General features: G+C 36.0%; 1 protein-coding gene across 3 annotated transcripts; it reads left to right on the top strand.

The window, feature by feature from the left end:
- Positions 1 to 2,181: 2,181 nt before the first annotated feature.
- LOC21391009 lies at positions 2,182 to 8,640 on the top strand. Of its 3 annotated transcripts, XM_024171952.1 has the most exons (11): positions 2,182 to 2,511; positions 2,778 to 4,657; positions 4,748 to 5,948; positions 6,051 to 6,217; positions 6,305 to 6,376; positions 6,458 to 6,610; positions 6,695 to 6,858; positions 6,963 to 7,110; positions 7,596 to 7,718; positions 7,838 to 7,925; positions 8,130 to 8,640. In XM_024171952.1, exons 2-11 carry the CDS (start codon positions 2,780 to 2,782, stop codon positions 8,336 to 8,338), a joined length of 4,203 nt encoding a protein of 1,400 aa, XP_024027720.1. In that variant the 5' UTR covers positions 2,182 to 2,511; positions 2,778 to 2,779; the 3' UTR covers positions 8,339 to 8,640. The 3 variants fall into 3 exon arrangements, with proteins under 3 accessions (XP_024027720.1, XP_010105980.1, XP_024027719.1); XM_010107678.2 differs by having other exon boundaries at positions 2,778 to 5,948; XM_024171951.1 differs by having other exon boundaries at positions 2,757 to 5,948.
- Positions 8,641 to 23,728: the final 15,088 nt, after the last annotated feature.

Here is a 23,728-nt window from a genome sequence, read left to right as displayed (position 1 = left end):
GAAAGATTGCAGTTCTCCTGCAAGTTTCTGATGTTTAGCTTTGACTCAGAGGCAAATCACACATTCTAACACGCATTGGCAAACGTCATTTTGAAGTGCACTCTACAGACTTGAAAGAATCATTCAGAACCAAACAACTTTTTTACTGAAAGGTAAATAAACTTAAATTATAAATTTCAAGCAACCAACAAGTAATTTAATGATATAATATAATATATTATATTACAATTAATATATTATAAAACTATAACTGTGTAATACACTATAATAGATAATAATATTAGAATTATTAAATTATATTAATATTAAAATAATTATAATATTATTATAATATCATATTATATGATAAAATAATAATATTAGTGTTATTAATATAATTATGATATTATTTGTTACAATATTATTATTATATTATATTATATTATATTATATTATATTATATTAAGAGTTTGAATTTTAAATTGGGAAGATTGTAAATTTTAAATTTCATTAGCGATATAATGAGTATTATGAAAGTTTCATTATGTGTACTATGCTAATTCTCGTACAATCTAAAAGTTAAAGTTACATTTGGACTGCTTCTAATTTTAGCTGTAAATTCTTCAAAAAAAATTCAAAAAACACTTTTAAAGAGATTTATCAAATACTAAAATTATTTTTTATTACAAGTAGAAGTTGATTTTAAAAACGAAAAACAATAGCAAACTAAGCCTAAACTTACCTAATATAATAGCGTCAAAACGCTGACGTTCTCAGGGACGACGCGTGTTATGCATTTTGACCTTAACTTGTCAAATTGTGGGCAAAAGACGTGAGTAGTGGAACAATCAGTGCACTGACGCGTGTCTTGACACGATTGTTGATGGGTTATCAGAGATCAGCCCGTCATTGCGGAAGATGAGCTTTCCTTTTGACATTTGAGCTCGTAGTTTCTTATGATGACAACTTGTATTGCCCTAACTAACTAACTAACTAACTAGATCCACACTCGATGTCGCGCCTTTCACGAATTCACCAAAACCTTCAATCCTCACTCGATGTCTACAAAACTAGTAAATAAATTAAATACCAACGGCAACTAAATAATTATAATTTGTTTCTTTTATTGTCCACCTTAATTTTAGGGCACTTTACACTCACAAAAGTCAAGCATTCAAATCTCCCATTAGAAGTGCATGCATATTTTATAATAACTATTAAACTCACCTACGGAAAAGCTTTATTACCAAAGAAAGAATAATAAAAAAAATAAAAAAAAAAGTATAACCTAATTTTATCCGTTTGCTGGTTAATTTAAAAGGATTCAAAATCCTTGTCTCACCAAGGGATTCACTAACTGCCAAAGACCACCGACTGATAATCTGATGAATACAAATATAAAAAATTTAATAAATGAAGTTGAAGAAAAAGTCTAGGAACTCACCAATGTTAGTACTCCATTTTTCTACAACTTTCTCCAAAATCTTAAATAATAATAAAAAATAAAAAATAAAAACAGTTTGACACTAAGCGAGATAGAAGGAAGGATGATGATGTTGATCTAATTACTAATTTTGTCAAAGTGTGATTAGTTTTTGTGGCCGTATACAAGAAATTCCATTTATTGATACTTTCACAAAATAATAATAAAAATAATAATAATCGAATTATATCGATCACATTTAAAAGTAGCAACAAAATAACACACACTAAAAATGTTTCATATATTAAAGCAAAAAACGGAACAAACTCAATGGAAATGACAAGAAATTTTTAAAAAAAAATAAATAAATGCTTTCTTTTCTGAAAATATGGCATCCCTAAATACATAATGTCTAGGCAATGTCACCAAGACACCAACCTTAAAATACTTTTTTCCTTTTTCTTTAATCCCCAGACTGGAAAATTTTCGGATCAATGGGCCCAAAAGTTACTTGTGAGCTTTCATTTTCTACAAACTTGTCACTGTCTAATAATAAAAGTTCATTTCTTAAAATAAACAAATAAATAAATAAATAAAAATTCAATACGCAAACAAATGACCATAACACAACATAGCATTCTTTTTTTTTTCTTCCTTTTATTATTATTATTATTATTATTTTAAATTTGCATGGAATCATCCACGTGCCCTCGCTCCTGCCATCGTTCATTACAAAGAACGCCTGAGAAAATTTTCCTTACGAAATAAGAAAGGCCAAAAGAAGGGGGAAAAAAAAAACAATAAATAAATTAAATAATCTCTATGCTGTCCATTTTTCTGAATTGGCGCAAAGGCGAAAACTTTTCTACTCTGTCTCAACTTCTTTCTTTCTTTCTTTCTTTTTTCCCCCGAGAAAAACAAACAAAAACAAGATGAGAAAATCTAGCGAGATTCCTACGGAGAAGAAGAAGAAGAAGATTATAGCGAGGACGAAGTAGGAGGAGATTCTTCGGAGCTCTGAATCTCTTTCTTCCGCGATCATTTCGATTCTTTTTCGGACTTCTCTTGTTCGTTGCACCGCCTCTTTCTTTCGTCTTTGTCGATATCTGGTATGCTCTGTTTTCCCCCTTTTTTCCCTGTATTTTTGGGTCATTTTCTTTTGAGAATCTTGGACTATTTGTGTTAACTTTGTGTCGGATTGAGATGGGTCGTTGAGGTTTTGTGCGATTAATTCCGAACCTGAATGTGGAAAATTGATGCTTAAAATGTCGAAATCGTCGAAAAACCAAAACCCTAGGTTTTGTATTTAGTGTTTGGTCTATTGGTGTCCTTGGTTTTGATTTATGGACTCTAGGTTTGGAATGGTTGGTTGCAGATATGGCGTTTGATCAAAACTCGATTCCGAAGGATCTAAGACCGTTAAATATAGTTAGAAATGTGGTCGAAGAGCCCCGCATTGTGCAGGCCGCGGCCGGTCGGAGCCCTGAGGGGTACTTTCCTAACCCGGTTAGCGAGGTTGGGAGCCCCAGGTCGGTGCCCGTTTTCTACCCGGCGCCTGTGCCCGTATCTGAAGCCGGAATTGTTGGGCTAGGATACGGGAATACTGCGCCAAATGTTGCTGCATGGTGTCCTCATGTGGCCGTGCCGGTGGCATACCCGAGTGTGAACCCTGCTGTTGGATTTGGTTATGGTCCTAATTTGGCCAACAGGGTCACTGTTGCTGGTTCCGGAGACCTTGTAAGTAGCAATGCATCGACTGCGTCACGAGGCAGCCCAAATTTGGGCAATCTGGTTAGTGTGACTGGCGTTGATCTTTCTAGTCATGATATGGCAGCTAGGATTGGCTATACACCAAGTGTGGGCAGTAGGGTTGCGGGCAATTCCACCGATCAGATTGTGAGTGATCCAGCAGCTGGGTCCAGTTATGGTCCTAATTTGGGCGGTCGATCTGGTGGTAATGCGGTTGATCAAGCAAGTGATGAGGGTGGAGTTGATTCAGTTTCAGGGAAGAAAGTAAAGTTTCTGTGTAGTTTTGGGGGCAAGATTTTGCCTAGGCCGAGCGATAGCTTGTTGAGATATGTTGGGGGACATACGAGGTTCATTAGTGTCAAAAGAGATTTGAGCTTCAATGAGCTAGTGCAGAAGATGGTGGATATCTATGGGCAAGCCGTGGTTATCAAATATCAGCTTCCTGACGAGGATCTTGATGCTTTGGTGTCAGTTTCGTGCCCTGATGATCTTGACAATATGATGGATGAGTATGAGAAATTGAATGAGAGGTGTCCAGATGGGTCGGCTAAGTTGAGAGTGTTTCTGTTTTCTGCTTCAGAGCTTGATCCGACTAGTATGGTACAGTTTGGGGAATCACATGATAATGGGCAGAGATATGTTGAGGCCGTAAATGGGATTGTGGGTGGAGGCGGCGGTGGCGGCATCACAAGGAAAGGGAGCATAACAAGTGCAACATCAACACAAAATTCTGATTTTAGTGGGAGTGAGGCTGTTGATAACTCAATGGCCAGTCAAGCGGATGTTATAGGACCTGTGACAACAAATATATTATTGCAGAAGCAGAGTTCTGGTAATTTGGATGACGTTTCTCCAAGGTTGGTGTGTTTGGATCCCAGTCCTGCAAGTTTTGTCGAAGCGTCTACAGTCCCACCGCGTGTTCCTATGGTTAAGTCTGGTCTTCCACAAACTTCATCTCCTTGTCCGGAAGTTGACTTAGAAAGGTCTATTCCTGCAGCAATAGCGCACCAACAATTGGGTTTGCAGCAGCCCGGAATGGAAATTCCAACTCCTTCCTATGTGCAAGCATATGTTGATCCTCGCCAGGAAGTTGCAAATGAAGCAGATTATTTGCAGCTTCCTCCCCAGACGGGCTTTCCAAATCCTCGGCTATTGGGGACTGCCGGCCCCGTGTATACCCAACAACAGCTTTATGGTAATGCTGCTGGTGTAGTCACACGTCAATTTATCCCTACAATGTGCACAACAATGAATCCTTCATCTTCTCATGTTGGTATAAGACAAAACGTAGTTCAACATATTATTCAACCCCAACAAGCTAGATTGGGTACTTATGTGGATGAAAGAGCATTTGGTCCGAGGGTCGTTCAGCTGCCCGTTGAACAAAGCTATAGTTCATATCAAGTTCAGGTTCCTGCTTCAGTGGTAGGAGGCAATAATGGCTGGCAGCAGGTTCCAATGCAGGAACATGTCGTTTTCTCTGATGGTTTGCTACCTCACCAACAGGTAATGGTTTCTGAGAAAATCCCAAGGTTTGAGGACTGTTATATGTGTCAGAGAGCATTGCCTCATGCACATTCTGATACTGTGACACAGGGTCAGAGAGACAGTGGTGCAAGCTCTCTGTCTGATTCCAACCCAAGTTATCATAGTCTCCATTTCGATGACCATTCAAGAGCTCAGCCAGCAACCAGAGTTGTGGTAAGTGGTGCTTTGGGGGAAAGCACTATTGATCAAGGAGTTGCAGCTCGACACCGAGTCCTTGTTCATGCAGATCCTCAAATTGGAAGCCTTCAATCTGAGGCAAGTGCTTTCAGTTTGCATCCCGAGGCGAAGCTTGAAAAGGAGAGAATTAATACCCAACACGTAGATAATGTTGAGCATAATAGAATTTCTGCTACTCAGGCTGTAATTGGAAGGACTACTGATGTACAGCCACCTAAGAGTGCATTCATGGGCAATATTCCACAGTCTGTTCGAGAGGATCCTGTTCAGCAACACTCTGTTGTAGCCCCATACCTGGTTAAACAGGATGCCTTGAACAAACCTGTTACCCGGGATATGCTACCTGCAGGAGGCATTCCTGTCCAAAGTTCAGAACGGTTGACTCAAGATTCTCCAAAATCTCCGACAGATTATTCTAACAAATTTCCCAGTGTCGCTCCAACCAAAGATGCTGTAGAAACTTGCATTTCATATGACCAAGTGAGACCAATTGAAGGCAGGATGGAGGCACTCAGGATATGCCCCACTGAACTTTCTGTCAGTAATGAGCAGAGTAGATCACCTGTTGACCAATTTGAGGCTAGTTATGGTATACCAACTGAACTGCTGCCCTGCTCCTCTATGGAACCTCCACATATTCCTACTTCAAGGCTAGTTGAGTCATATGAGGTGGCACAACCATCTATCTGGGGTAATCCTGGACCTTGTCTACAAGCAAAAGTTGGAGGCCTCCCGTTGGATTCTAATGAAGTTTACCATGGCAATCCTCCATTTCCTGGGATGGACACTCCATCTTCTTTCTCTCCGTCTAGTAGGACTGCAGATGTTCAGGATTCTTCAAATTCACTTTTCAGCAATCAGGATCCTTGGAATTTGCACCATGATTCTCATTTTCCACCTCCTAGACCTATTAAAAGTCCATCGAAAAAGGATCCCTTTGCCACTAAGGATCCCTTTGGTGAGAACTGTTTGGGAAATGGTGCAGAACTAAACACTGTGGAGGATGGGGTTCAACAATCATTGGGCATCTTGAACAAAGACCAAAGTTCAGAACATGCTCAGTCGGCAAAAGGTCGGTGATATGCTTTCTTTCTTTTGTTTTTTTTTTAAATGAATATTTATTCGTTTGTAGTTTGCAGTGGTATTCATGGTTTCTCAATCTTCTCTGTTAAAGGATTAGGCTCAGCAGAGGAACAAATCAGGAATGATCTTCAAGCTGTTGCTGAGGGTGTCGCTGCTTCGGTTTTCCAGTCAGCTACATCATCAAATCCCGACTTGCATGACAGAAATGAGTTGGCTAATGAGTCGATTCAAGATGAAGTTGTTGAAAACAAAGTTGAGGTGATACACGTACACATTCAGCTTGTAACTTGCGCACAATTATATTTATTCAATTTCCTCATTTTTTTTTTTATATTTTCTTTTCAGGATGTTAAGACCAAAATCCCAGAAAGAGCAAATATTGGTTTTCCAGTATCTGATGGCATTGGACGCTTGCAGGTTAACATTTTCACTTATCTCTCAATATTCTACTCTTCATTTGAAGTTTTCCCATTAATCTAAAGGCATATTCCATGGCAGATTATAAAGAACAGTGACCTCGAAGAGCTGAGAGAATTGGGTTCTGGCACCTTTGGCACAGTCTATCATGGGAAATGGAGGGGTACTGATGTCGCAATCAAACGGATCAATGATCGTTGTTTCGCTGGAAAACCTTCTGAACAAGAGCGCATGGTATGTGTCTTCCAATTGAAACACATATATTCTTTACAATTGTTTTCTCCAATAGCTTTCTCATTATGATCCTAAATGAATCAGAGAGATGATTTTTGGAATGAGGCCATCAAACTGGCTGACTTGCACCATCCGAATGTCTTGGCTTTCTATGGTGTTGTACTTGATGGTCCTGGAGGTTCTGTGGCAACAGTGACAGAGTATATGGTTAATGGTTCTATTAGAAATGCTTTGCAGAAGAATGAGAAGTAACGTGTCCTCCTTAATTGTCCTTTATTTTATTCAATTTTAATTATGGACTTTCCAGTGTTTGCAAAGTGATGGCCCATTGACAGAGAAATATCTGTACCAGGAGTCTTGACAAGCGCAGGCGTCTATTGATTGCCATGGATGTAGCATTTGGAATGGAATACCTGCATGGAAAGAATATTGTGCACTTTGATTTAAAAAGTGATAACCTACTTGTAAATCTTCGAGATCCTCACCGTCCAATTTGCAAGGTTAGTGACTTTGTAATTCTGGTGCATGTTGTGGAGCAACTTATTCCCTCTTATGAAGCCTTTTTTAGTCTGTCCATTGAGTTTTTTGCTGTCACATATTCAAGCAATTTCTTAGTCACTCAGGAGACTTTTGTTTTGAAACCAAGAATCAGATTTAAAGAAACTTCTTTTAACCAAGCTCCTGAGGAACCACCAATATTCGATTTGCTATTATTAGTCTAGTATCTTGATTTCGTAATTCTTGCATAATATAAGCTGATAAATTTTGAAGCGAAACTGACTTGGAATTTGATAGTGGCAAAATGAGTTATAGAGTTTTGATTACTTATTCTTGGGAAGTGTAAATTATTTTAAAATTTATTTCTGCCGTAGGCTATACTTGCTCAATGCAACTTTGTGATATTCTACAACTGGTTTCTATAACTGGTCATTTACTTCATTTCCATTCCTTACGAGATAAACTTTACACATGCTTCTACAATCAGGTTGGTGATTTGGGCCTATCCAAGGTGAAATGTCAGACACTGATCTCTGGCGGTGTGCGGGGAACACTTCCTTGGATGGCACCAGAACTTCTTAATGGCAGCAGTAGCCTTGTATCCGAGAAGGTTAACCTCAGAGCTTGCTAATGAATTAAAGAGATATATTCTCCTTTCTTTCTCTCTATCTCACTTATTCCCGCACTATGCGAACCTCAAATCTGTATTATGCTGTTTTTCTGCTCTAGGTTGATGTGTTTTCTTTTGGTATCGTTTTGTGGGAGCTCCTTACCGGGGAAGAACCATATGCAGATTTGCATTATGGGGCCATCATAGGTAATCATCACCTTTATCTTTCTTTCTTTCTTTTTTTAATTTATTGTTTTTGTAGTTTAGTACTAGTATTATTATTATTATTATTATTATTATTATTATTTTAGTTATTTTTTATAGTTTAGTGCTGGTATTGTTCTCTTTATCCAGTTCGCTAATGGTAGACTTGAAATTAGAGTGTTAATCAGTGGTCGACACATAATGCAGGTGGTATTTTGAGCAACACCTTGAGGCCACCAGTCCCAGAATTTTGCAATCCCGAATGGAAATCACTCATGGAGAGATGCTGGGCGTCAGAGCCATCCGAGAGACCGAGCTTTACCGAAATCGCAAACCAATTACGTGCTATGGCAGCAAAGATTCCCAAAGGACATAGCCAACATCAACAACCTTCCACAACACAACCTCCTGTTTAAAATTGAACACCAAAAAAGGTTACTTCCTCTTATTTCGCTTTTCAATTTGTTTCGCGCTGGTGGCAAATAACAGATGTGCTTCTTTTTTTTTTTTTCCCCTTAAAAATACAGGGAAAGGTTGTTTCACTGTTTCCCCATAGAAATTTTAGTTCATAAGAAGTGCCTTAAGCTTTTTTTTTTTTTCTTTTTTTTTTCACACCTCTGGGAAATGTGTTAGCTGTATATTTTTACCTATTACTGTAAGAATGTGGATTATATTATTGCCATTTTTGTGTGGCGCTCCTCAATTCGTTCAACATTCATCGTGCGATATATAAATTTTGTTTCAAAATGAGTTTGTGTTATTCATCGTGCATAGTTATAACATATTCTGCGTAGTTTGTAGTTGGTGAACAATTGCAATTTTTTGGTTTTGTATATAACGAATATAAAGGAAAGGCCTCAAAAAAAATATATTTTTTTTACTTTCATCCTTTCCTTTCGGTGGCACGTGCGAACATGACTTGCGAAGCAAAGCAAGGAACTATTATGAACCATTTCACTGATCAATATGATGTGGACGCGTCCAATTAATTAATGGGGTCGGATCAGATAAGAGTAGAAAGTGGGTTTGCATCTGTTTATCTAGTGTTCTCAAGATCCAAGAAGATCAATGCGATTACTATCAAGTTTATGCCAAGAGACCAAGTACACCGAATTAAGTTTTGTAATAACTGATTAAGTTCTCTCTCTCTCCATCATTTCGGCTAGGGTCGTGCCAGCCCAGCCCAAACTCCCTGTCGAGCTGCCCGTTGTTCTAGATTCGAGTCTTTTAAGACAGCCCGGCTTGATTAGCCTCTTTAAAGCAATCGTAGAAAATAAGCCTACATTTAAAACTCATGTTAGTAAATAACTAATTTACCAATGTATAAAAATTAATAGGCCTTTTTATGTTTAGAATTTTTCAGTTTTTATATTTACTCTTTTTTTCCCTCTTTCCCTCTAGATCTCCTTTTCCCTCTTCTCTTTATCTGTCATGTGGGTATGCTTCCGATCGCCATCTTCGGAGATCATGAATTACCAATTTGAAGGTGTAAACAATATAAGTATGGTTATTATTATTGCTAAATATGCTATTAAATTATATAAACATATTTTAGTTCTGCTCATAAATCTAGGATTTATCATATGGTAAATCTTTTATTATCAGAACAGAGAATGTGTTATTCGTAAATCCTAAATTTACAGTGCCAATTTAGGATTTACAATTAGAGTACAATTTATCTTCCTTCATAAATCTTAGATTTACACGTTAAATTCAAAAATTTACTAATATAAGATAAAAATATTTTAATTCTGCTTGTAAATCTAAAACTTACCGTACACGAAATTGATGATTTATAATCAGAACACAATTTCTATTCCTTTGTAAATCCTAAGTTTATACGGTAAATCTAGGATTTACCATCTGTAGGGGTCCGATAGATCCGGAGGGTATGCCGTAGTGGGGGGTGTGCACGTGTAAGTATTTGACTCGTTGGTGGTGGTTCCAATGTGGCCAAAGTACTTAACGGGCCTTTGAAGTAGATAACGATGGTTGGATCTCCGACGGTGGTGCGGCTCGCTTAGGCCCAAATTAGGCAGAAGGACATGTGCTCTAGGGCCCTTTTTGTTGCCAAAATCACAAAAATACTCTTGTAAAAATGTTAGAAAATCTGAAAAATAATAACGAAGAACTTTGCGAATAAAGATTGGAGGGAGGAGTGGAGGGGGTAACTCTAGAAGTGGATAAGGCTTTTTGATGGAGAATGGCTCCAAAAGCAGTTTTTGGGCTGTTTTGGAGGCTTTCAGTATGTAGCTTCGCTGGTGGATAAAGCTCTAATGGAGAAACGTGATATGGAGGAGTCTAATGAAAGAGCTACGAGGGGCAATGTAGAGGTTGGAGGCTTGAATATTTCCGGGAAAGTGTAGCAGAAACTCTTCAATCACTTAGATGGTGGTGGAAAAGGATTTGAAAAGTGTTCTTGAGGAGTTTCTAAGGAGGTCAACACTTAGAAACTATGAAGTTCCTTAAGAACTTGAAGAAGACCCTAAGTCCTTGTAGAAGAAGACTTGAAGAATGCACTCAAAGGAAGATGATTTCTTAAGAGTTTCGGCACTCTGATGGTGCTTTCTAATGTGCAGGTATGTTGGTCTCTTGTTGAAATGAAGGTAACGGGAGTATTTATAGGAGAAGATGGGAGTGTTTGACAGCTGCTCTGACAGAGGTCTGACCACTCATTTCCGTTTGGAGGAAGGCTATCAGAGGCCTTTCTTGGTTTGACAAATAGATGGTCCAGAAATGGAATGGAAGATTCTAGAGTGGAAGAAACGGCGGCGGCTATCAAAGCATTCCCATTCAATGGAAAAGTGTCAGATAGCTTTCTGATTTTAACAAAGAGACTCACCAAAAATAGGATGAAAAGTTTTTGAAAATTTTCTCCGGCAGTGGTCTGATGAAGTAAGGCACAAGCAATTTTGTTCGAAGTAAAGTCCCAGCTACCTTGTCGGAGGAGGCAAAATGACACATTAGAAGTGGAAATACTTGGAGGCCAAGTTCCAGATTTTGGGCTAATACGAAGTGACTTCAGACCTGAAATCCCCAAGAGTGTTTGACTCAACCAAGTGCTCCGAAGACTTTCCTCTTTGGGGGTCTGATCGCGTGTCAGACTTTCGTCGGAGGTTGTTTGTATGAGAATGACCAAGCAGCCAATGCACTTGCTATGACAACAGGTTGTTCTGACACCAGGTTGCTCTGAATGTGCACGAGTGCTCCGAGTGGACAACCTGATATAGAGAAGAGTTGGGAAAGCATGCCTGACACGGGGAGTGCTCTGAGAGGCATGTCTAATGTGAGAAAAGCCTCCGAATCAGCCAAAACTAATGGATTTCTCAGGCATTTGAGTTGGCGAAAATTTATGAAGGATCTATTGGTTTCCGAAACGATTTCGGATGCGGATGCGTGAGAATAGCGGATCGTGTGTAACAAAAACTTTTATAAAACTTTTGAGATACTCTATAGATTATATTAATTTATGCACGAATAAATTAATCACATTAATTTATTTATTTAAGAACTCAATTAGGAATTATACCTAGCAGCCGATTAGGGTGATATCTTGAGTTCTTTGACCTCGAACGTTCTTTGCTCGAAATGCTAGTTTAGAAAAATCAAAGTCTTTCTCGTCAATTCCTAGAATCCACGAAAATGTGTGCGAAGGCACACCTGAGACAAAATAGGATTAACAATAAAAAACACTCAAATTTTTCACGAATACCAACGCATGCACGATGTGAAATTTTTGGAGAAAATTTTTCCTTCTCACTCTAAAAAAATTCGGCTGTTATTAATTTTAAGATAGAAAAATTGTGTCCCATAATTTTCTACAATCTATTATTTATAGAGTAGTAGTCAAAGTCCTAAAAGGAATCCAATCTTTATCTCCAAGATAAAACTTATTAATTATCTCCCATTTGAATTTAGAACAAAACTCCCACTCCTTATCCTCTTGATATGGCCGGCCACCATGAGGGATTTTATCCCTGTGGTAGGCGCCAATTACAGATAGGGAAGGAGGAAAAATCCTCCTTTATCCTGCAGTCTAAAATTGACTCAAATTCAAATTTCAATTTAAGCCAAACTTAAATCAAATGAATTTCAAATTAAACAACTTATCAAATAAGTTAATTCAATAACTATGAGAGCAAGCAATTTGAATCCTAAAGGGATTCACACTGTGCTATGTGCACACTATGTGAACATATTCACATAAGTGATCCAAAATTTAAATTCAAATTTAAACAATCACGTTATTTAATTTATAATTAATTATCTTTGAGTGTTTTATTTTAGAATTTCATAATTCTAAAATTCTCATTTTTCCCTTTGTGTCTTATGAAATTACAAGGATGATGCGGGGACTTACAGACCTATAATTTCGAGCTTTAATAAAATTAATAACTAATCAAACACTTTAATTAATTAATTATTCTATGAATTCCAATAGTTACTCCACTATAGACATAAATTACTTCTAAACTGTTAAGTCTCTATTTGATATAGTCATTGCATATAGATCAATCCTCGATAAATAATTCATAATTAGAGCTAGGTGAAATTCGTTAACCTCTCTAATTACAACTTTATCCTTGAGTACCATTGATTCTCGAATAGACAGTAATTCATAAAACACATTCATGAATCAGAGCGCTTTAACTAATCAAAGTACCGAATCAACACTGCTAGGGAATTATTTATCTACTTCTTTCTCAAGAAGGAATGGATTTCATCTTGTATAATAACATTACCGGCTACCTACTTCATCATGTCTTCAAAATACAAGGAATAGAATTCAGGGTCTCAAAATCCGTACCGAGCAAATCAAAAGACACAAATTCAAAAATAGGATTCTGCTAAGAACTCATATTAAAATCATTCTATATATGACCATCGGTAGACTCAATTAGAATTTCTATACTTAATAGAAATTATCATAAATTAATATTGTGTCTGTATCCCTATTACACATAATCTCATTACGTGTAATACACTCATTAAATATCTCACCATATTAACAGTGCAGATAACACTATTCCATTCTGAATGGGAATGACATGTATTAGTGATGTTTTAATTAAAGATTTCAAACTTTAATTAAATTCATTACGAACATCATTTTTTATTATTATCTTTAAACATTATCCTCTCGCATATAACACTTATATACAGTGTTTAAAGTCACATAAATAATCATGGAATTTTCATTGATATTCATAAAATATTCATAAATATATGCACATAAAATGATGAATAAACTGTTTTATTAAATAATTAATAAATATCATGTTACATCTCATGCTTCTAGGACACCATTCCCAACAGGATCAGGCCCAAGTTTTGGGCCTTTCAAGGGTTAAAATAAAGGATTTTGGGCTTCTGAAGACAAGGGAAAGGCTTTCTTAGGTTGAATCCTCCATTACCTATTCAAGTTTAATTTGACTAATTTTGAAAAGTCCCCCAAACGGGTTTCAAATTGGGTTAAATTAAGGAGAAATGGGCCTATGTGATCACTCATGGCCCACCAAACTACAACCCCAAGGGAGTTCCTCGTGTGACGACCCTTACTTTTGGTCATCATTACTACGCTCATACTTAGCTCATTTCCTTACTTCTACTACTTTTGAACTATAAACTCCTAAATTTTAGACTTTTTTTTCCTGCGCGGACATAAATTTAAATTATTATTTACTTACCATTGTCATTCATATGCAGTTTGCATAATAGCATCATGCGTATATGAATAGACTTTATGACGTAAGGTTGCTAAGCATAGCCTTATAATCACGTGATATTTACTTACTTTACATAATCTATTCATGTCCATACATATTAATTACATTAAGTGTTTAGCAGCGGTTTTAAAATCCGTAGTGTCTCCATTACCCACTTACCCACATCCCACTGCTGCATCCTTTTCTGCACGCCCAATATACAAGTTTCAGAGAGCCGGTGCCTTACCCGAGCTTCCTACAACACAAACAAACTTAATGAGCTTTCCCTCAGCAAGTAAGAACAGTTCACAAAAATTACAAACAATAATGCATACCCATATATGCATTCATGTCATACATCCTAACTATTTTCTAAACTTTTAGAACGTTTATCATTTTATGCTTTCTTGTCTTTCATTTCATATTTCCTTACAATTTTCATTCTTGTGTCGTTCATTTTTCTAAACTTTCCGAACGTTTATTGTTTGTACTTTCATTTCTTTCATTTCGTACTTCTTTATGACTTGCGTTCTTTTATTTAGAACGTTTATCGTATTATAATTTCTTTTCTTTCATTTCATACTCATTCAACTTTTGTTCTTGTGTCATTCTTGTGTCGTTCGTATTATTTTTTAACATTCTGAATGACTTTCGTATTGTGTTTTCATAGCTTTTACTTCGTATGGGCCCTATTCTGTTGTATCGTTACGGGTATAACCAGTAAGGAGTGGGGTAGAGACCTAAAACTAACTCACTCACGATTTCGTTTCATTCATAATCATAATAACCTTTCATTGCGAAGGCCGGTACAAATAGTTTTATTAACTTCTTATCGTTTATCATCTTTACTCATTCATCATCTTACTGTCATCATTTCATATTATGACAGTAATTTTAATCTTTGCATCGTACCGTCATTTTTTTTCTTATTATGACAGTAATTTTTTATCGTCTTACTGTCATCTTTTCTTATAATGACAGTAATTTTACTCATATTTGTACATCTTTAAGCATTTCTACCAATTTCTTATGAAATTAGACTTTATTCAAATATGTTGACTTTTGCTAACTTTGACTTTGGCTTTTTCGCAGATTAAAATTCTACTGCTACTCTAAGTCCATAAGCACATTCAATGCAACAAATAAGATTCAAGAAACATCTTTCACTTAATAACATACAATGAATTCACCATATGCACAATTTTATGCAACACAAGAACATAAGCTTGTTCGTGATATAGACATAGAAAAACTAATGTACTTACACTATGCACAATTTTTCTGTAACGTAGAAAAATACGATTGTTCGTGATACAGACAAAAGAAATATGTTGTACTTACCGGAGTTCCACTAATGTCGCAACTTCCAAGTCACCAGAAACTTTCTAACTTTGATCATCTACCGATCCTATTATATAAATCTCTCATCGTTAGATTTACAATCTAAGACCGGTAATTGCAACGAAATTTAACTCAAAAAGGTCTACAATTCTCATGTTCGGTATCCGGACCAAAATATCTCCTATCTCAACATTATGCTCCAAACCCGTGCATATTTAACCTATAATCACCATCTAGGGTCATTTTTGAGAAAAAACGCTATTTCCCAAAAGTTGTTCAGAACAGAATTTCCTACAACTTGATGTTGATTGCTTTTTAAAATTAAGCTTCTATCTTAGTCCTTTGGCCTAAGCATACCCGGGTACACATTTTCGGTCATTAACCTAGCTTTCGGTTTTGATCTGAAATTGAGAATTTTCATCATTTTAGGTTTCCACACATCTCCAGTAACCTAATCAACTTATTTTTCACACCTTATTCCTCCTATTCTTCAGTTCAAACGAAATTAGTTCATATCCCTAAACTAAATTTCGGCGGAGTTCCGCCTGATTTTTCGTGTTTCCTGAGATATCTATAGCTCATTTTATTCGTTGTTTCAACCTTCCAAACACATAGCGCAACCTTCCTCATTCTTTCTATCGTCATAAACATCATAAGCTCTAGGGTTGTATCACTATTGTCACAAGATTTCTCCCTAAACAAAATGCTAAAAGCATAATCCAATAACCGAAAATCTAACCTTTAAACATCAAGTTTTTCGGTACCATTCATAACCATAGCAAATCATCATTCTTAGCAAAAAATTTTCCATAATCTCTACTGTTCATGGACGTGCAGCCAAGGTGAAAAATGAGGAGAAAATTTAAAATTTTACCTTAGAAGAATGAAGAGAAGACCTTAGTGACGCGAATTACGGTATAGTTTTGCCGGTTTAGATTTGAACTTGTTTTTCTCAATTTTTGGGAGACTTTTTTTCTTTGCTCTTGGCTGAATGCTTACTGGGTTTTGGCATGAAATATGAACACTTTAGTTATGTTTATTCACTTAAAGAACTGGTTTAAAAAAAAAAGAGGGACCTAAGTGCAATTTCCATATTTTTCCAAGGTCCTTTTGCAAAAAAAAGTCAAAAATACTTTTCTTTCCTTCTTCACTAAGCGTGTTTGACGACTCGTGCCCTGGCAGCGCAGTCGCCATTCCTTAAACTAATACTAATAGGCTGAGTTATAGTCTAATCTATTACTTGTTATTAGACTATCGTCTCTTTAATTTATATTTTTATACGAGTAAATTTTTTTTTCTTTAACCCTCGAGTTCTTAACATGTTCCTAGCATGTTCTTTTGTTATACAACAATTTCTTCTTGCTCATACTTTAAGAAATCAGATATGGAACTAGTCCCCAAAACTTATCTTAACTTATTACAGTTTGTTGTTCTTTACTTAAGACAATGACCATAACATCTTTCTCTTAAAACTGAAACATACCAACTTGGGTTCTATATTACATTACTCTACAGCGGAATTTAATTTCTAAGCGAGCATAGTAGAGACCACTCCCATGTACCCATGACATTTCCGCCACCTTTGCGTCTGCCGGTCCATCAAGCAAAACTACTATATGGCTGGCTGCTTACCTTTGTTACCTGCACACGAGTAAAGTGATGAGCTAACGCTTAGCAAGTATAAACATGCATACATCATAAACTAGAAAAATTTACATTAAGAATTATGATGCAGATATGCTCGTGTGAAACATGCTTTAAACTGCTTTATATCTTTTTGTTCTTACTACTGTGGACCTGGGCCCCTACCTACTGTTCTTGTTACTGTGGGCCCGGGCCCCTACTTACTGTCTTGTTACTGTGGGCTTGGGCCCCTGCTTACTGTCTGGTCTAGCCAGAATCTCTACTCTTTCAGATTTCCTCTCTTGGGAGGCCGACGACCCGTCAGTCTCTTTACATTACTGAACTTTGAGTTTTTCATTTCAAAGTGTTAAAAACTTACTGAATGATATGCAACGTTATCTCTACGTGCACATGCTAACATAAAATGCATATTACTTCTTGCATAGTTTAACTGTGCATAAGGGTGACCATATGTTGCCCTTCTACAATCTAGAGCACTAAGCCCTCCAAACACGTATAATCATATAGACCTCGGAACATAAGTAAATTCATAGTTCTAAGTCTAACTACAGCTTACTCGAGTGCAGACAAACATATATGTCTATACTTTCTAATAATCCGCTAGGATTCCCACTTGCTGGAAGTTCTTTCTCGTTGTCTCGGCTCTCGTGCCAAAACCTGTTTCATGGAAATAGGTATAAATTTCCTATTCTAAATCACAATTCTTCATACTTAGATTCTTAAATCTAATTTCAAACTCATTTCTGAACCTTTTCCCCTCTACGCCGAATCCTAGTTCAAGAGGCAGATTACACATATTTGTGTATCTCAGTTTCTGAATCTTAATCTGTTCATTTCTAAGCTTTAAAACTGTTATTCATTCTTTAGAATCGAATTACTAACTCATTGCTTACTAACTAATTTTTAGAAAATTTCGGCAGATTTTCGCCTTATTTTTCTCGTTTCCCGAGTTTTCAATAACTCGTTCTACTTTCAATTTCGGTACCTGCAGTCAAGATTCACATTCCTGAACACAGATTCCAACATGAAATTGAACAAAAAGACATGTTCTTTCTTAATCGAGGCTAATGGATTTTCAATGAAAATCCACCAAAACTTCGTTCAATCGTTTTAATACTTACATCGTTGAACTCCTATTATGATGCTCTACAAAACCTCGGTTTTGATTTTTACTTTAACGGAAGTTTTCCGAGATGGGTTACTATTCATCCAAATCAAGAAATCAGAGAATTCTCATAAAAAATCCAAAATCTTACCTCCAGAAGTTGAGCTTTTCACTAAAACGCCTCAGGTTACGTTTCTACCAGACTGAACGGAAGAAATTTCGGTGAAAATGCTTGATTTCCCTAATTTCTCTTTCTCCGTCTCTCCCTAACAACTCTTTTTCTTTTTTTTTTTTTGTAACTCTCTCACGTTTTTTCTTCTCTGATATGCTTCACGTTGGCATTAGCTACAAAGTGTTATTTATGTGTAATGAAGTATATACTTAAATGTCAAGTGAGTCTCCAAGTATTGTCTCACGTAATACTTCACGTGGTATGCTAGCTACAAAGTAATGCCAAGTGTTTTCCTGCATGCAATGCTTATGTCCACCTCATGGTAATTATTCTCTTTCTTTTTTTTACAAACTTATCTCTGTTAGCCCAAGGTTGAATATTCTCATGTTTTTATGATCACAAATACAATGTATTATGTTTCTAATGATTCTATTTTGAGTTGTGTATTTAGTGTAATTAATGTTATAAATCAACTCAAGAAGCATTTTGCGGAATACAATGCAAATACATTCAAGATTGACAAATGCAAATTGAAGAAGGAATTCAAGGCTTGAAGTGCTAAAATACCAAAGATCAAGAGCAAGCAAACAAAATCAAGCTAGACAAGTACTAATAGGTTTTTAATATCTCCTTAGTCTTGTATTTGATTTTGACTTCATACTATCATGATTAATTCTTGTTTAGGCTCATGCACACACTCACATTATTCTTTAAAAATGAGACTAAACTTAGTGCATAATGACATTTGGCCTAAAAGTACAAATGTGTGAAGATTTGAGGCAAATTAAGTGTCAACCGGTCGACCTATGTCTTCCGGTGACAGAGAAGGCTAAATGCACCGGTCGACCGGTGATGCCTCAACCGGTCAATCGCTCCGGTCGACCGGTTCTGTTCAACAGACACTCACTAAGAATGTTGAACAGCACGAATTCAAATTTGTCTCAACCGGTCAACTGCTCCGGTCGACCGGTACTGGGTAAACGGGCAAAAATATGACCGTTGGCAAGAGAGGTTAAATAGAGAAAAGTCATTTTTCTCAATAGTTGATTTTGCGAAAAATAGAGAACGAATTCAAAGTTTCAAAAAATCAAAAAGAGAGTTCTCCATTGTGTCTACATAATCATCATCTTCTCTAAATCCTTAACTCTCTATTTGAGCCTAACTTGAGTTATATTGTGATAGTGTGAGTTCATCATCTCCTAGTGATTTCAAATTGTGTAAAACCTTTGTTAGGAGAGTGAAACTAAGTGCTTCATTACTCATAATCATTACTTTGGTATTGGGTTACTTGGTTGGTCGATCTCCGTGGAAAATTGACATTGTGTAAGAGGTTAGGCGAAGCCTCGGGTAGAAAGATTCGCCTTCTTGTAAGAGGAGTGATCGTGCCGGAAAGTCAATCGAATAGTGAAAGAGGTCGAGAGGCGAAATATCTCGGCGACAGTGGATGTAGGCAAATTTATTTGTCGAACCACTATAAATCTCGTTTACATCTCTCTAACTCTATCTCTTTAATTTCTGCACTTTAAATTTGATTGCTGACATTGATTGGTTTAAGTCATCATGATAAGTTTATTAAACTCTTTTTATGATATTAGATTGGTCCATCCTGTGTACATCAAGTGGTTGTGCTATTGCATTAACTTACATAATTTTCTGTACACCAAGTGTTTGATAAAAGTACATTGTTCAATTAATTGTCTATATTTAGTTTTAATCTTCAAATAATCGTATAAACTCTCAAAAAATATTCAAAACCCAATTCACCCCCCTCTTGGGTAGCCTTATTCGGGACAACAATTGGTATCAGAGCGAGGTTGCTCAAATTTCTTTAAAAAGATTTTACAATCTTGAACATGGCTACACAAAACTTTCAAAACATGGAAGGTCAATCTACACATAGACCTCCTCTTTTTAATGGGGTTGATTATAATTATTGGAAAGTAAGAATGAGAATTTATTTGCAATCCATCGATTATGCTTTGTGGCGAAATGTCAAAAATGGTCCATTTGTTCCCACAAAGAGAAATGAAGATAAATTAGTTCCTAAGGACCCTAGTGAATTTGATGAAGATGATGAAAGAAAATTATCCTTAAATGCTAAAATTATGAACATTTTGTATTGTGCTTTAGATAGAAATGAGTTTAATAGGATCACTTCATGTAAGTCCGCACAAGCCATATGGCATACTTTAGAGGTAATACATGAGGGTACAAACCAAGTAAAAGAAACTAAGATAAATCATGTCGTTCGTGCATAGGAAATGTTTGAAATGAAAGATGATGAATCAATCACCTCTATGTATACACGATTCACCGATATAGTTAACGGTTTAAATTCTCTTGATAGACCATTCAAGGAAAGTGAATTGGTGAACAAGTTCGTGAGGTCATTGCCTAAGTCATGGAGTGTTAAGAGAACCACCTTGGAGGAAATGAAACACCTATCAACTATCTCACTTGATGATTTGATCGGATCTTTAATGACTCATGAACTCTCTCGAATGAAAGAGAAGGAAGAAGATGATAAGAAAAAGAAAGGAATATCATTGAAAGCTTCAATTCAAGAAGAAGTTAATGAGCATGAGGAAGAAGACGAACTTGATCAATTAGACAAGGAAATGATCTCCCTATTTACCAAGAAATACAGGAGATTCTCAACAAGTTTTAACCAAGGCAAGAGCTCAAGAAGAAATGAAGAAAGGGGAGACAAAATCAAAAGGGATGAAATCATTTGCTATGATTGCAAGAAGCCCGGACACAAAAGGACGGAGTGTCCTCTCAAAAGGAGCAACAAGAAGAGCTCCAAAAGAGATGAACTCAAAAAGGTTCTCCAAGCAACTTGGGATGAATTAGAGCTCGGAGAATCCGATAGTGATGAGCAAGAAGAAATAGCAAATATATGCTTCATGGCCTTTGATGATAATGAGGTAACCTCAAATTCTAAACTTCATATCGAGGAAAATAGTATTATACCTTTTTCAAATGAGGATATAGAACATGCATTTCCGAATTACATGAAGAATATACTAAACTTGCTCATAGAAATGCATCTCATAGAAAAACTATAGAACTACTTAAGAAAGAAATCACATTGTTGACAAATGAGAAAAGTACGATATTATGTGAAAATGTCTCCTTAAAAGAAAAGGTTGATGATTTGACAAAGATCATTTTGAAGTTCACCAATGGAAAGAAAAACTTTGATCAAATGCTTGGTGGACAAAGATGCGTTTTCAACAAAGGAGGTCTTGGTTACAAGCCTCATGTAAAACAAAAATATTTTAAAAACTATTTTGTCAAAGCATCAACATCGGATTCAAAATATGTGTGCACTTATTGTAATCAAAATGGCCACACATCTTTCTCATGTGCCATTAAAAAGAACATATATTTTGAAACTAAACAGGGTTCAAGAACTAACCATCAAGGACCCAAATTTATATGGGTACCAAAAATCAAGACTTGATTTTGTCTTGTAGGAGCCAAGAGAGGAAAAGGTCAAGTGGTTTTTAGATAGCGGATGCTCAAAACACATGACGGGAGACCTTTCCTTACTTAAAAATTTCACAAGGAAAAACGGAGGACATGTGACATTTGGCGACAACACAAAAGGAAAAATTCTTGGAGTTGGCGATGTCAATAATAGTATCTCTCTCTTAATTGAAAATGTATTTCTTGTTGATAATTTGAAACATAACTTACTTAGTATTAGCCAATAGTGCGATAAGGGATACCGAGTTATTTTTGAATAATCAAAATGTTTGATTGAAAATGTTTGCAATAATGAAGTGGTGTTTATTGGTGATAGAAGTGAAAATGTTTATACAATAGATATTGAAAAGTTATCATATAAAAATCAATGCCTTTCCGTTTTAAATGATGATTCTTGGCTTTGGCATAGAAGACTTGGTCATGCTAGCATGCACCTACTTTCAAAACTTTCTAGAAAAGAAGTTGTTAGAGGATTACCAAACCTTCCTTTTCAAAAGGATAAAATTTGCGATGCATGTCAATTTGGAAAGCAAGTTCGAACCTCTTTCAAATCTATTTTAGAAATCTCTACAACAAGACCTTTGTAATTGCTTCACATGGATCTATTTGGTCCATCAAGAACAATAAGTCTCGGTGGAAAACATTATGCATTTGTCATTGTTGATGATTTTTCAAGATATACATGGGTAATCTTTTTAGCAACTAAAGATGAAGCATTGAAAACATTTTCATATTTTTACAAAAGAGTTCAAAATGAGCAAGGTTATCTAATTACCACCATTAAAAGTGATCACGGTGGAGAATTTGATAATGATGCTTTTGAAATACTTTGTAATGAGAATGGGTATAAACATAATTTTTCGGCACCAAGAACACCACAACAAAATGGTGTTGTTGAAAGGAAATATAGAATTCTACAAGAAATAGCTAGGTCTATGTTAAATGAAAATGGATTACCAAAATAGTTTTGGGCCGAGGCGGTTAACACTTCTTGTTACATTGTAAATAGAGTTCTTATTAGACCAAAAATGGATAAAACTCCATATGAGCTTTGGAAGGGTAGAAAAACCCAACATTAGTTATTTTAGAGTCTTTGGCTGTTTATTTTAAACACCAAAGACAACTTGGGAAAATTTGATGCAAAATCCGATGTTGGAATTTTTCTTGGTTATTCTACTACTAGCAAAGCTTATAGAGTATTTAATAAAAGAACTTTAGTTGTAGAAGAATCCATGCATGTCGTATTTGATGAAACTAACACCTTTGTGGAGAAAAGTCTAGATGATGATGATTTAGGTTTAGAGCATAAAATGAGCAATATGGAGTTGAATGACAAAGAAGCAATGGATCCCAAGGAGAAAGAACCTCAAACCTACAACACACCACAACGTCAAGAGGATCAAGTTAATGATTCAAAACAAGATAGTACATCCAATCTGTTGGTCTCCGGATCGAATCTGGCTGCGGAAGCGTGGTGGTGCGGGGAAGAGGCGGATCGTGTATAACAAAAATTTTCATAAAACTTTTGAGATACTCTATAGATTATATTAATTTATGCACGAATAAATTAATCTCATTAACTTATATATATCAAGAACTCAATCAGGAAAAATACCTGGAAGCCGACTCGGATGATAACTTGAGTTCTTTGACCACGAACAGTCATTGCTCCAATCTTTGTGTTTAAAAAACCAATGTCTTCCATATCAATTTCTAGAATCCACGAAGACGTGTGTGTGGGCACACATGAGACAAAACGGGTTACAATAAACACTCAAATTTCCACAAACACCATCACATGCACGATGTGGAATTTTTGGAGAAAAATTTTTCCTTCCTTTCTCTCTTGAGAATTTCGGCCAGCCTTAACTCTTAGGGCTGAAAAATTGTTTCCAAAATTTCTATAGAGAAATTTCGGCTACCTCTAAAATTAGGGTAAAAAACAATTCCGAAAATTGTCTCAAAAATAGTATTTATAGAGTAGAAGTCAAACTTCTAGAAAGAATCCAATCTCTATCTCCAATTTGAATTTCGAACCAAAATTCTCCTCTATCCCTTATCCCTTGTGGCCGGCCATGCTAGGGATTCACATCCCTGTGTGTGGCGCCAATACTAGATAGGGAAGGAAGAAAAAATCATCCTTTATCCTGTAGTCCAATTTTATTCCAAATTCAAATTCAAATTTAAGTCAAACTTAAATTAATTTGAATTCTAAATTGAACAACTTATCAAATAAGTTTAAATGGATAAATCTAGATGTGTTCAAATTCAAATTTAAAAAATCACATTATTTAAATAATAATTAATTCTCAATTAATTATTTTCAAGTGTTTAATTTTAGAATTCC

Source organism: Morus notabilis, unplaced genomic scaffold, assembly GCF_000414095.1.
Source record: "Morus notabilis unplaced genomic scaffold, ASM41409v2 Scaffold582, whole genome shotgun sequence".
In the NCBI taxonomy this organism is placed as follows: domain Eukaryota; kingdom Viridiplantae; phylum Streptophyta; class Magnoliopsida; order Rosales; family Moraceae; genus Morus; species Morus notabilis.
This window is presented reverse-complemented; position numbering and strand designations above follow the sequence as displayed.

Bases quoted from the DNA above. Each gene is read 5' to 3' on its own strand.
- LOC21391009 (XM_010107678.2), top strand. From the start codon at position 2,780: ATGGCGTTTGATCAAAACTCGATTCCGAAGGATCTAAGACCGTTAAAT. The intron at 6,218-6,304 runs GTGATACACGTA...TTTTCTTTTCAG, and splicing joins TTGTTGAAAACAAAGTTGAG to GATGTTAAGACCAAAATCCC. The intron at 6,611-6,694 runs GTATGTGTCTTC...TAAATGAATCAG, and splicing joins CTTCTGAACAAGAGCGCATG to AGAGATGATTTTTGGAATGA.